The 12,612-nt window shown below is 32.2% G+C and overlaps 1 protein-coding gene across 1 annotated transcript; it reads right to left on the bottom strand.

Annotated features, from left to right (window-relative positions):
- Positions 1-6,347: 6,347 nt before the first annotated feature.
- On the bottom strand, positions 6,348-12,315 carry LOC134240021 (uncharacterized). Its single transcript, XM_062722139.1, has 3 exons — positions 12,259-12,315; positions 9,763-9,934; positions 6,348-9,289 (listed from the first exon to the last, which is right to left on the bottom strand). The coding sequence occupies exons 1-3, from the start codon at positions 12,313-12,315 to the stop codon at positions 6,348-6,350; spliced, it is 3,171 nt and encodes a 1,056-aa protein (XP_062578123.1).
- Between the last annotated feature and the right edge of the window lie 297 nt (positions 12,316-12,612).

Raw genomic sequence — 12,612 nt, 5'->3', positions numbered from 1 at the left:
TTTGACCCTTGACCTTTGACATTGTGACCTCAAAATCTAGAGGGGTCCTCTACTTTTCAAGAAACCAGTATACTAAATTTGATGTCTGTGAAGCAATGGGTCCTCAAGATTTTGAATGATTAAAATCTACATTCTGGTATATCCAGAGAATTGTAACCCTTGACCTTTGACCTTGTGAACTCCAAACTAAAAGGGGCCATCTACTTATTTGCAGGTACCAGTGTACCATGTTTATTATCTATCGAGCAAATTTATTTTTTTTCTAAGATAAGAGAGAACACACTTGGTCTATTGACTGACAAACAGGTGCTAAGCAGTATGTGAATATCACCCTTTTCAAAGACAATGTAAAATGATACAATTCAGGTAACCCCCCCCCCCATTAACCCCATTTAACCCCTAAGAAATAATTAAATTGATTAGGAAGAAAAATGTACAACATACTGGTATTTTTCAACAGCAAAATTTAAATTTTTGAAAATATTTAACTAAGCAAAAAACTCCTTGCTGAAGTTCAAGGATGAGATAATTTGAAAATTGAAGAAAAAAAATGTCCAAATTTAAGTAAAAAGTACAGCCAAAAATTTGAGAGTCCAAAGACAGATATTTTTTATATAATGTAGAAAGACATGTTGTCTAATAAATGGTATATGATTGAGTTGATTCTAAGTGTCACTTTCTGAGTTATAGGTTTTTGAAAAGAGAGTATTTTCACCAGTTTTCAAAAATCTGGAAATATGCCAGATTTGTGACCTTTTTGCACTTAAACGGGGGCACAGCTTGTGACTATGAAAAATTTTCCGAAATAAGTGTATCTTGTTACTTTCAACCATATATGGATATTTTATATCATTATTAAATAAAATGCTGAATTTTTTAATATAAAATCCTAAAAAATTCTTGTTTTCAGCCTGTGTAAGGACCAAGAATTCTATTTTTAGTAACAATGTCAATTTACCCCCTTAAGTGAGACCACACTGAAAAAAAATTTGTGGCAAAAGATTTCCTATTATAGAAGAAATTTACACACAAAACATGAAGTTGATCAGAGAACCTTGCTCCCATAACCTTTTGCATGGTTTTCTCGTAGACATGCTCTTAACACTATATGTTACATTTTGTGTCGGAAAAATATATATCGTTGTTATGCCAGATCGTTGCTTTAAAGAAGTTTTTTACTTCGTTACAACTTTTTAAAGTTTTTTAAACTCCTTAAAAATTTAGAATAAGAAAGAAACAACTTATTCAATTGATTGAAGACACTTTCAATACTTCAGCAATTACAAAGAACTTGAAGCTATGAAAATCAACATGTAAACAGTTTTGCGATTTTATAATATTTGTGAGTGTGAGTTGATTTCTAATATATTAAACTAAAAACTCTAAGATCACTTTTTCAAATAATGCAATAAATGATTTGATGCAAGTAAAGATAAATTCATATAGAATTTAAACACAAAGTCTTACTGTGAAGGAAACTTTATTGTTTACCTTAAAAATTAGTAATGTTTTCTCAAAATATGGAACAATAGACACCATCAACTTCTTAACGAAGTCCCTTATTACCTCTGACCTAATTGCAACCGTGCTCCAACCACACCCCAAGGTTAAGGACCAGAATTTGAACAGACTTTGATCTGCTTTTTTAAGGATATATATACATATTGATACTATATAAATCATGAGCAGTTTATTTTAGGAAAAGGTTTATATTTCCATGTTAACTTTTTTTTACAGAACCATTCTTCGAGCAACCACTGTGAATATTTTGTTGTCATTTAAGTACAAGTTGTAAAACAAAGATATTGCGTAGTATGAAAAGGACGGACAAAAAAAAAATAAAAATTGCTAAATACTTTTAAAATTGAAAATACTTCATTATAAATATTATTTTCTAATTGTATTCACAAGTTGTGTATGTTATATATACACTGTTGGTTAGGGAATACAGCGTAGCATGTATCACTAGCTGTTCCTAACTATTGCTGTTAAGTGCCTGTTTTTCGTTTGGGCAAATGTTTATCAGAACAATTCCTGATATTTGCTGGAAGACCTTTTTTTTAAAATCAAAGATGAGATTTCAAAAAGAGAAAAAAAAATTACCCTGGTTCACAGTCAAGACATACGATTTTTATTTTGATCGAGTAACTTCCTTATTCTTGGTATGCACTTTCAAGCACGAAGAATATTTCTACTAAAAATATTTAATTCTTAATTCATAATGCCCTATATAAATCTAATTGTTCCTGTTTTATAAAGTAATATGATTAAAAGACATTGTACAAAACTCAAGCTTTAGCTTAAATATGACATATTGGCTAATGTTCAGTACATATTTGGAATACAGTATAAAACAAAATCGACAAATTCAGTAAAACAGAAGATTCAATGAAACCTTATATCAAGTCGCGCGGTTTAAATTCCCTTTTTTATTCCCGTATTTCTTTTTGTTAACTTCTATTGCCCATGCATCATATTTGTTTGATATACTATGTTTAATTACAAAAAGACATAATGTTTTTGCCAGACTTATAACAAAAGAAGAGATATTAACAATCTGGTGAGAATTATGAGGTATAAACGCAGAAAGATTACATTGTCATTATTTAAAAGCTTGAGAATGGTTAACAGGTAAAAGTATATCGAAATTTGTTAGCACATTTTAAGTTAAATTAAGTTCTCCGGTGAAACTGCACTTTCTATTTTCTAAAATTAATTTCTTGAATTCTTTCTGGAGCATTGAAGTAGCAAACTTTTTATTTTCATATCTCGTATAGTTATATCTTTAGAAATTTTGTCCATTATAACTTAATGCAAAAAGAAGTCCAACATTTCAAACGTTTAACTAAGCGGGCTTAAGAAAAATCGATGTTTGACCGCAAATCTAGAGTGAAATGTTGGACTGTTGCAATGATGAGCCCATAATGTCAAATAACGTCATAATATAAGTATATCATAATATTCAATTCGTTGACAATCGATAGAAATTAAGTGCGGATAGCCGAAATCTACATCAAGATATGTCAAAGAATAGTAATTTAGAAAAAAAAAGTTAATATTTACTTCCTGTGTTCTAGGACAAATTCATTTTTGTGAACCCCTAGAACAAAAACGACTGTTTGGTCTGTTTTGATCTGACAAAATGTATGTTGCCCTTGAACTCGGTCAATAAATATATATTGTTTTTTGTTTTCCACATTGACCAGTAGTTTATATATAAATCAATATATGTGTTAATACATTTTTGGGTTTACTAGCGAATCCAAGTTAAACGGGACTTTCATCAGATTTGATTACATTCAGTGTATTGGTAGTTCAACGGGGATCAAGTCGAAGATGTGAAAAATTTACAAAAAAAAAAATGATTGCTGTAAATACGAGTACTTAAAAGAATTGTACCATTTCTAAATAAAGTTTGTTGTGTTCACATCCATAAAGTAATGTTTGTTTTGTTTACTCTCAATATTCGATTAACAGAGAATAGCCTTTTTCATTTGATAAACCCATTTTCCTTAATTTTTCTGCAGTGTATAAGATGTAATGCAAACATTGACATTCTACTTGGCCAAGTGATATACATGAAAACTTGTTCAATACGATTCCGATAAGAAACAGATAACAATAACAGTCTCTAGTATAATTCATACAAAAAAAAATTAAAATTAAGAAATTTAAAACAATAGTTCCTAAAAAAGGCAAAATGCAAAATAATCAAAAGGCCAAGACGAAGAGTAGATGATCGAAATTAAATATATTGAAATAAAAAAAGAAATATACGAGGGGTGTTAGATAGAAAAGTTCGCGGACAAGTTCAATTGTGAGCGCGCTATTTCCACGAAACCGGTCAAACTTTCCAGATAGAATCTTTACCTTTTCTCCAATAAATATACAAGAGATGGTTGCTCTCCGGTGATTATTAAAAAATATACAGCTTTTTTATTTTGATAAAACTTTCTTCACGGAGCATGCTACATTTTGGCACGTTTACATCACAAAGACTCTTTATTAAAATTTAAAATTGCACAATTGTAGCGCAAAAAGTTTTATGATATTTTACCTGCCACTAAAGTATTTATGAAACGTCACTTGGAGAAATTTTGAACTAAATTGGAGGATATATGACTGTTTTATAGCCGTTTGTAAATGATCATTGCGTAAAAACACAGCCAAAAATCGGAACGTCATTGAGCGTCATGGAGCACTGCGCTGCGTAAAAATTATGTATGCAGACTGGAAAATGTCTAAAAAGAGATTAAAATGTTCAAGATGCTGCCGCGAATTTCCTAACCTAAAGTTAACAAGTTTTTCAAATGGTTGTAGCTTCATAAGAATGGTAGGAATGACATTTTGAAAGATTAACTCCAGCGATACTTCAATACCCCCGTATCGCATGGACGTTGCGTTGCGCCTATATGGTTTTGCATAGTTTCCATACCTGATCGATTAACTTATTAACTGCATAAACTCTTTTAAAGATCTCAATAATATCCGAATCAGAACAAAAGACATTATAGAAGAAAAGTAACATGTCTTGATATAGATATTCAATTTTAAAATAGAAAAAAAGATAAGAAAAAACCAAAGATTTATAGAACTGCGACAAAGCATAACGGGTTGAAATCTGGTTGTTACGTCGCCTTACGTCAAGTGATTGCTCCGTGAATCCCATAACCTCATAGTAAAAATCGTTGTAAATTTTCAAAATTTATTATATGGACCTGATTTTTTACAATAAACAAAATGTAGGAATTTATTCAGACATAGGTCATACTTCACAGTACACAATAGATTTTCCGTAATTCAATGTGTCCGCGTACTTTTCTAACAACCCTCGTAAATTAGGACTTATGTTGGACCACCTTTTGTATTAAGACAGTCAAAAAAGAAGGCTATAAACACTTTTCATGTCAGAAAAAATGCATTGTATATAATGAAACTGATGGAGATAACGTACATTATTACATGATTGAATAATTTCCATCTCTCTGATTGGCTGAGATCCATTTATGTAAGGAAAACACCACGTTGTATTGACCTGCACGTGACGTTCCAGGTGAATACAAGGATTTATTTCCTCTATATTGATCTAAAAATAGATCGGGTAATTCCAAATTGATACAAATTGTTTTGGAAAGCTATTTAAACGACAGTCGGACTATGACTTTTTTTTCATGTGAACAAAACATAAGCGAATATATATTTGCGGGTGAGGGTGGTAAGAGGGGATTCAGGGACCCCCTGCAACACTTTTACTGAACAACAATTTTCACTTTTTGGCAGTCAATTTTCCCTGATAATTCCCTGATAATACTCCTTGCTTTCAAAATATATCCTATAAAAAAGACTGACATTATATTTTTTTCATGGCAATTAAAAGTGATAAAAAAAACATTTCAAGTTGATTTGACTGTCAAGGTTTATTTACATTTCAAGTCTGCTTCTCTCTTGTATTTGGCTAGGACTTAATTAAATGCAAACAAGTAATAAGCTGTCTCATTTTATCAGTGAATCATATAATAAAACAATTATTGCTGTTTTTTCCGGCTTGGTGAATATTATACTCCTCAGATGGCTAAATCATTGTATTGACCCTAAAAAACAGCAATAATTGTATAGTATTCAAGAACAAAATTCAAAAATTCAGATGCTGGGTTAATATAAAACAGACAACTTAGCAATATGTTTCATTGACTAACGTTGGGTTAATCTAAAAATGCTCTTTTCAAATATTTGTCGTTTTCCCCAGGTGATTTTTGTCAAATTAAAAAAAAAAAAAAAAAAAAAAAACTTCAACCATATCAAATATGAACTTAATTAGTCACGGTACTTTACTTTAACCACATTACACATTACATGATTATTTATACATGATTTTTTATTTATTGTACAAATGTGTTTATTATCACAAACTGCTGATTCTGGAACTACATAAAACTGCATGGTACATTGCATCACAAATGATCATGTTGTAGCAATTTAAAGTATGCAAGAATGTTGAACTCTCAGAATGTTATTTTGAATTTCAATTGTTTAAAAGGATAGTCAATGTGAGTCATTTATTCATATAAACTATTCAATAATAAAGATACAGACATCAATAAGACACAAAGTTTTATGCAAATGATACTGACTTCACTTTATACATAATCAGATTATCTTTTATGTAGTTATGTACAGACAATATGATGCTATAATAATCTTAAGAGATATTTTATTTTCTTTATATATAAATGAATTGACAACAACTATAGTATTGAAAATGTAATAGCATTTGACATACATGATGATTTTATTCAATTCTGTATTTCATGTGTCAAACTAATCCAAATGCTAAAAAAATATGTTTCCTAGTTCAAATGTTTCAACATAAAATCTAAGATGTCCTCTTTCCCACCTATCATTGCAATTTCAATAGCCTTATCTTTCTCAGCGCCATGTTCTAAAAGATATTCAACAACAGGAAGATGTCCTTCCTCCACGGCACAACACAGTGGACTGTCATTAGAGAAACTCAGCAAATTAACCTCTGCCCCATGCTCTACTAGATATTTAACAATACCAACATGACCTTGACCAGAAGCACAATGGAGTGGAGGATCACAAATGTCATTGACTTTGTTAACATCCATCTTGTCAATAAGAAATTCTACAACATCTAAATGACCGCCTTTACTAGCGTACGATAGACAACTAGCACCGACATTAACATCAGCATTATTTTGTAGCAGATACTTCACAATCTCCAGATGACCGGATTGTGCCGCGTAGCACAGTGAAGATGCTCCGTTACCGTCACATAGATTGACGTCAGCACGAAGCTTGATTAACTCTTCCACAATGTCCAGATAACCCTTACTTGAAGCACAGCACAAAGGGGATTTGTTTACGTAACCAGCGGAAGATAAACAACTAGCACCTATATTGATATCAGCACCATTTTGTAATAGAAACTTCAAAATTTCCAAATGACCAGATATTGATGCGTGGAATAATGGAGTATGTCCGTATATATCACACAGATTGACGTTAGCACTATGTTCTACAAGATATTCAACAATACCAAGATGACCTGAACTGGCAGCAGAATGAAGTGCAGGATCACAATTGTCATTAACTTGATTGATATCCACCTTATCGATTAGATACTCAACAGCACTACTTTTACCATTTTCACAGGCGACAGATAGACACTTAAAATCAATAAGCAAATTATGATCACTCTCAATTAAAAGTTTAAGAATATCTAGATTGTCTAGAACCATTTCAGAAAACAGTGAAAACAGCTCATTTACGTTCACATAATTGATATCAGCACCGTTTGTAATAAGAAGTTTCACAAGACGTGCATTTCCTATTAACATTGCTGCATTAAGAGGGGAATTCTCATCTGCCGTACACAAATTAACGTCTGCGCCTTCTTTGATTAATATCTCGGCTATGTCGTATCGGCCATACATACAAGAAAAAAGCAGGCATGAATAAAATTCCTCATTTAACAAATTGATATTTGCTCCTTCTTTAAGCAGGAATTTAACAACATCAGTACAGCCAACCATAGAAGCAGTCATTAACGGCGAACAACTCTGATCATCAATTTTATTAATGCACTCATGTTTCACGCAACTCAATATCAATTTGACCATATCCAAACTGCGGCTAGAACACGCTAGACTTAAACAAGAGGACTGTGATTCTAAATTGTTACCAAATATTACTTCTAGACTGTCCTGAGCATTTTTATCAGTGAGACAAACCTTTCTTTCAACGAGTTGACTTTCACCTCTGACAATTTCTATGAGGCCAGAGAGTAAACCAACGTGGTTATAGGCAATAATCCCGTCCAAAAACCAAAGACTAAAGTCTATTGCAATATACCTTTTTGTTTCCAAAAAGATGTCAATGTTGTGGTTTATTTGATGAACAAGTTTCTTCGTTTTTTTATTTAAAAGTTCATTAGTCTCGACTTCAAACCAAAGACTAAAGTCTATTGCAATATACCTTTTTGTTTCCAAAAAGATGTCAATGTTTTGGTTTATTTGATGAACAAGTTTCTTCGTTTTTTTATTTAAAAGTTCATTAGTCTCGACTTCAAAAAACAACTGTTTAAAATCATCATGACTGAAATTTTTCAAAGTTTTACAAAATACCGAAACAAATGCTTCGTTCTGTGAAAATTGCCCATTTCTACTGAACACTTCATAGAGATGGAATCGCTTTATGTCACAAATGATACGGTCAACCAACACAGGAAAGTGATCTACACCGACAGGAATAAGATTTTCACCACATATTGATCCCTCCTCAACAAATGTTAAAAGGTTGTAAATAGAGCTTGAGGTACAATGTTCAATGAAAAAGTTTTGAAAGCGTCTTCCAAAGTGAACTGCAACGATTTCAAACAAACTGTCGTGAATTAAAGAATAGTTCCCCTCTATGTCATGCGTCAGATAAGATCCCCTCAATACCTGCATTGCATGTACAAGCTCTGAATTAGATGTTGACGTGTTTAATCTGCAACATTCATAGATTTCTTTCAGACATTTCCTATCCAAAGATTTCGGAGAGACACAATTATCTTTGATGACACAGTACACCAAGCCTGCATAATGTATTTTGTTTATCTGTAACATTTTATCAAGTTCTAAAAATATACACTGGTAGGGATGCAGAAAGAAATGTTCACCCTCAGATTGATATTTTTGAGAAGACGAAAATAATCGACATAACAATGGAAACATTGGCAATTTTCTAAGTAACTTTAAATCTTCAAAGTATTCTTTCTGTAAGTAATTTGCTAGCATACTTTTTATGCTTTCATCATTGAGCTCATTTTCTTCGTCATCTAAATCGATGACATGATTTATATCTGTAACAAAACTATTTAAAGATTTGGACTCCTTAAACACAACAGACCTGCAACTAATGAGTAGTTTAGATCCCGACTCTAATAAACTTAGAACGTTTTCAGAATGTCTGCTTAGATTGTTATATAAATTCATTTCTAGACCATATACACCTAGCACATCATCTATAATGAATAATTGTTTGAAATGCAGTTTTCCATAAAGGCTGATCTCTTCAATTGATGAAACTGGAATAATCTCGTATCCCTCCTGTTCAAGCTCCAGAGCAATGTGGCGAATGAGGAACGTTTTACCTCGACCACCACTGCCAGTCACTGTCACGAAAGGCAAGGACTTGAGTTTATCACGAACTGACTGATAAGCAGGAACTTTCACAAAAAGTTTGTCCTCTTCTTTCCACTTTCGTACTTTTTTCTGAAGTTGTTCTGGGATAGAAACAAAAAAACCTTTCCTTTTTAAATGTTTCTGTGTTAATAACAAATTTATCAAGCGATTGCAAAATGATATCTACATTATATCTTTGACAGATTTATTTGCGATAACAGTTTCTTTTGAACGCTTTTTTTTTACATACTTTTGATGATTTAGAATGGAATCAACACACTCATCTCCCATGCACCCTCTCAAACGCGGACTCACCCTCTCAAACACACGCAAACACCCCTGACAAATCCCACCCACCCCCCACAAACACATACTCACACAGTGCATGATTGCATTCAAATTTAGTTAATAACCTTTGCTATATAAATGGAAATTACATGTACGTAACTTAGCAGCTATTAAAGCACGATGTCGCAAACTAAAATTGAAAATAAAGGATTTTTTTCTGTTCGATTTAAAAACTTAATACTTACTACTGAACCATACTTATGGTTTAAGAGAATAGTACCTTTACCTCTTATGTTCTGTGGGATGTGATCCTCTACGCGTTTTTCTACGTATTGAAGTCTTTTTGTCAATACTGTCAGAGTTCGTTTAACAGAGGACCGTGCTGAGTGATCTAGATCTGTGTTTTGTAGAGAATCTATCTCTCCGTCTAGTAGACCTCCCGCAAGTCTTTGTATAATCTTAAACCAGGAATAAAAACATAACAGTCTTCATTTTATTTGGTGTCATCGTATTTTCCGCCTATAACTCTAAAACCACTAAACAACAAAAGTTTAAAAAATCAATGTGTGATAAAGCTAGATTTTTAAAATGATCACGCTAAATAGAAATCTAGGTTTGTGATGATATATATTTTTCTCTCGTTCTGGACATAGTGCCTCTGGAAACAATATGTACCGATGGACGACAATATATATAGTAAGGCTAAAACATATTGTTGTCAACAACACTTCTAACATTTGTTATACTTACTAATATCAAAAACAAATGATGCGCCGCATTCACTCATCCCCGTACTGAAATTTAAGGATTCACTGCCCCAGTGAAAACAGGAGTAGACCCATGATTCGTTATATCTATATGGAAGGATCCTCAGGTAGTCTAATTTCAAATCATGACCCCACCCCCCACCCCACCCCGACTTAATGTGTGACCATGATGAAGGATCAGAGTGTTAGACAGAAAGATATAGAAATATTCTTTTAAAAAGTTTTTTCTAAAAACATTGAATCAATGATTACTCAAAATTTGCAAGGCAACATGTACTAATAAACAGCAGAAAGGATAGATAAACATTAATGCCGGCGATGATACAACAAAACGACAAATGTAACGTCACAATCACGCTGCTTGAAATAGCAAGCAAAGCGCGTCAGCGTGATTTTCATCTACATGTAATTACATTCATGCATAAAACTACCAAAACAAACACTGACGAAAAAATCAAGCAAAAATATTTGTGGAACGATAATACGTGCATTTTGACGCCAATGTCAAGATGTACAAAACGACAATCTATACCGTCACAAGATTCATTCATGCGCCTCGGCAAATAAATAGCGTTTTCTGAAATGTTTCCTTACCAGATTCAAATTTCATTGTCAATCTCCCTTAAATATGTACAAATTTTAGAAGAATGAAAAAATGTAAGTATAATACATTGAAATAAGGTACATCAACATTTTCACAGTGAACATCACAGAATTTGAATTACAATGTGTTGATTCTTTGCTGTATAGATTAAAGACGTTTATATACAAATCAAGATAAGGGCAGTGACAGTGTAGATCGGGGAAGTTTGAAATCAATGTAATATATATGGTATATTTTCAAAGTGAATGCCACATAATTTTTGTATAATATGGAATCTTTTCAAAGTGTAGGGTACAGGTAAAAATAGTGTTTTCGTGTTGACGGCGAGATGTCTTTAAATTACGTGGACAGAATCTCTGCTGTAAGAATTGTCATATAAGCTTTGAAAAATGTATGTTAATACGAGGGCTGTTCAATAAATAGTGTCCTTAACTTTACGATCAACAATACAGATATACGACATTAAGCTTGACTTTTTGCATTATTGAATCTTTAATGAATTTATTTGACCACTTTATGGAACCACTTTTTATCACATAGTTTCATTGTGAGAAGCTGAAAAACAAAGGCTATTTGAGATACTGCATTGAAAATAAATGGTAAAGAATCAGTACACTAGAGTGAAATTAGACGCTGTATTCAAGCTGCTGTAAAGGTGGATTTCAATGATGAAAAATTATATCATGGGCATCATAAATGGGAACCATCCTTGCCAACAAATTTACAACAACTAATGTACTGATTGCGAAATTTTAACAAATAATCACTCATGATTGACTTTCAGACACATAGACATCATTTCGGTAGTCGTTCAAACTGTTTTAAGGAAACCTTTATACAGTAAAAAAGCTTAGAAGGTAACCCCATGTTTTGAAAAATGAGTGAAACGACATCGTGTAAGAATATCTAAATAATTATTTTATATCATTTAGATTATTTTCATCATTATTTTTAATTATCATTAATTGTAGTTATCCACGTTGAAATTCAAACAGATAATGAGACTCGAGTCTATTGCTTAAAACCCTCGAAACAAAATTTACAGAAGGAAGTACTTGACAAAAACAGGAAAGGTCTGAGAAGAGCAAAGAATTGCAAGTGCACCAAGACTGATGTATATGCAATTTTTTTAAAATCTTAATGGTCATGTTGTTCAAATTCGTCTTTGGGGAGGCAGTTTAATTTCTGGATGAGTCTTGAAAGCATATATTTTGCAAAAACAAAATCGAAGGTTAATAAGAGGAAGAAACCAGAGTCAGAAATCCACTACATTAAATTTCTTCGTGATAACGTCCAAACCAACAAACTCTGAAAAAGGAGTGGAGTTTTTGGGATAAACAGAAAGTTAATGTTTTTCACATAACAATATTCGCCAGATCTTTTGTCTTTTGACTTGATTCATTTTCCAAACTTGAAAAAACACCTTCAGAAGGAACAAATGGTTCCAGGAAATCATAAGATCTGCCATTTTCCAGTATACTAAGGGTCATACCCAAAAATGAATTCTAAAACAATCAGAAATAAGATTAAAAAATATTACGGACATGTTTTTTTAAAAAAAATATTAAGTTAAATCATTAAGACTAAAGCATTGAAAAGCGTCTTTTACTTCTTTTTGAGCACCAAGGACATTATTTATTGAACAGCCATCGTAAATTGAAATCCCCTCTCTCTATATATTTGTTTACAATTTGATCTGATAGGATTCACAATTTTTTTTATAATTCATATTTATTTCTATCCTCCTGTCAAAATTCATGTCGTT

The sequence above is a fragment of the Saccostrea cucullata genome, unplaced genomic scaffold, assembly GCF_032062105.1.
Source record: "Saccostrea cucullata isolate Sc308-1 unplaced genomic scaffold, CSIRO_AGI_Scuc_v1 ctg1035, whole genome shotgun sequence".
Taxonomy (NCBI): domain Eukaryota; kingdom Metazoa; phylum Mollusca; class Bivalvia; order Ostreida; family Ostreidae; genus Saccostrea; species Saccostrea cuccullata.
This window is presented reverse-complemented; position numbering and strand designations above follow the sequence as displayed.

Bases quoted from the DNA above. Each gene is read 5' to 3' on its own strand.
- LOC134240021 (XM_062722139.1), bottom strand. From the start codon at position 12,315: ATGGCAGATCTTATGATTTCCTGGAACCATTTGTTCCTTCTGAAGGTG. The intron at 9,935-12,258 runs GTTTGGAAAATG...TCCTGGTTTAAG, and splicing joins TTCTGAAGGTGTTTTTTCAA to ATTATACAAAGACTTGCGGG. The intron at 9,290-9,762 runs GTAAAGGTACTA...TTTCTATCCCAG, and splicing joins CATCCCACAGAACATAAGAG to AACAACTTCAGAAAAAAGTA.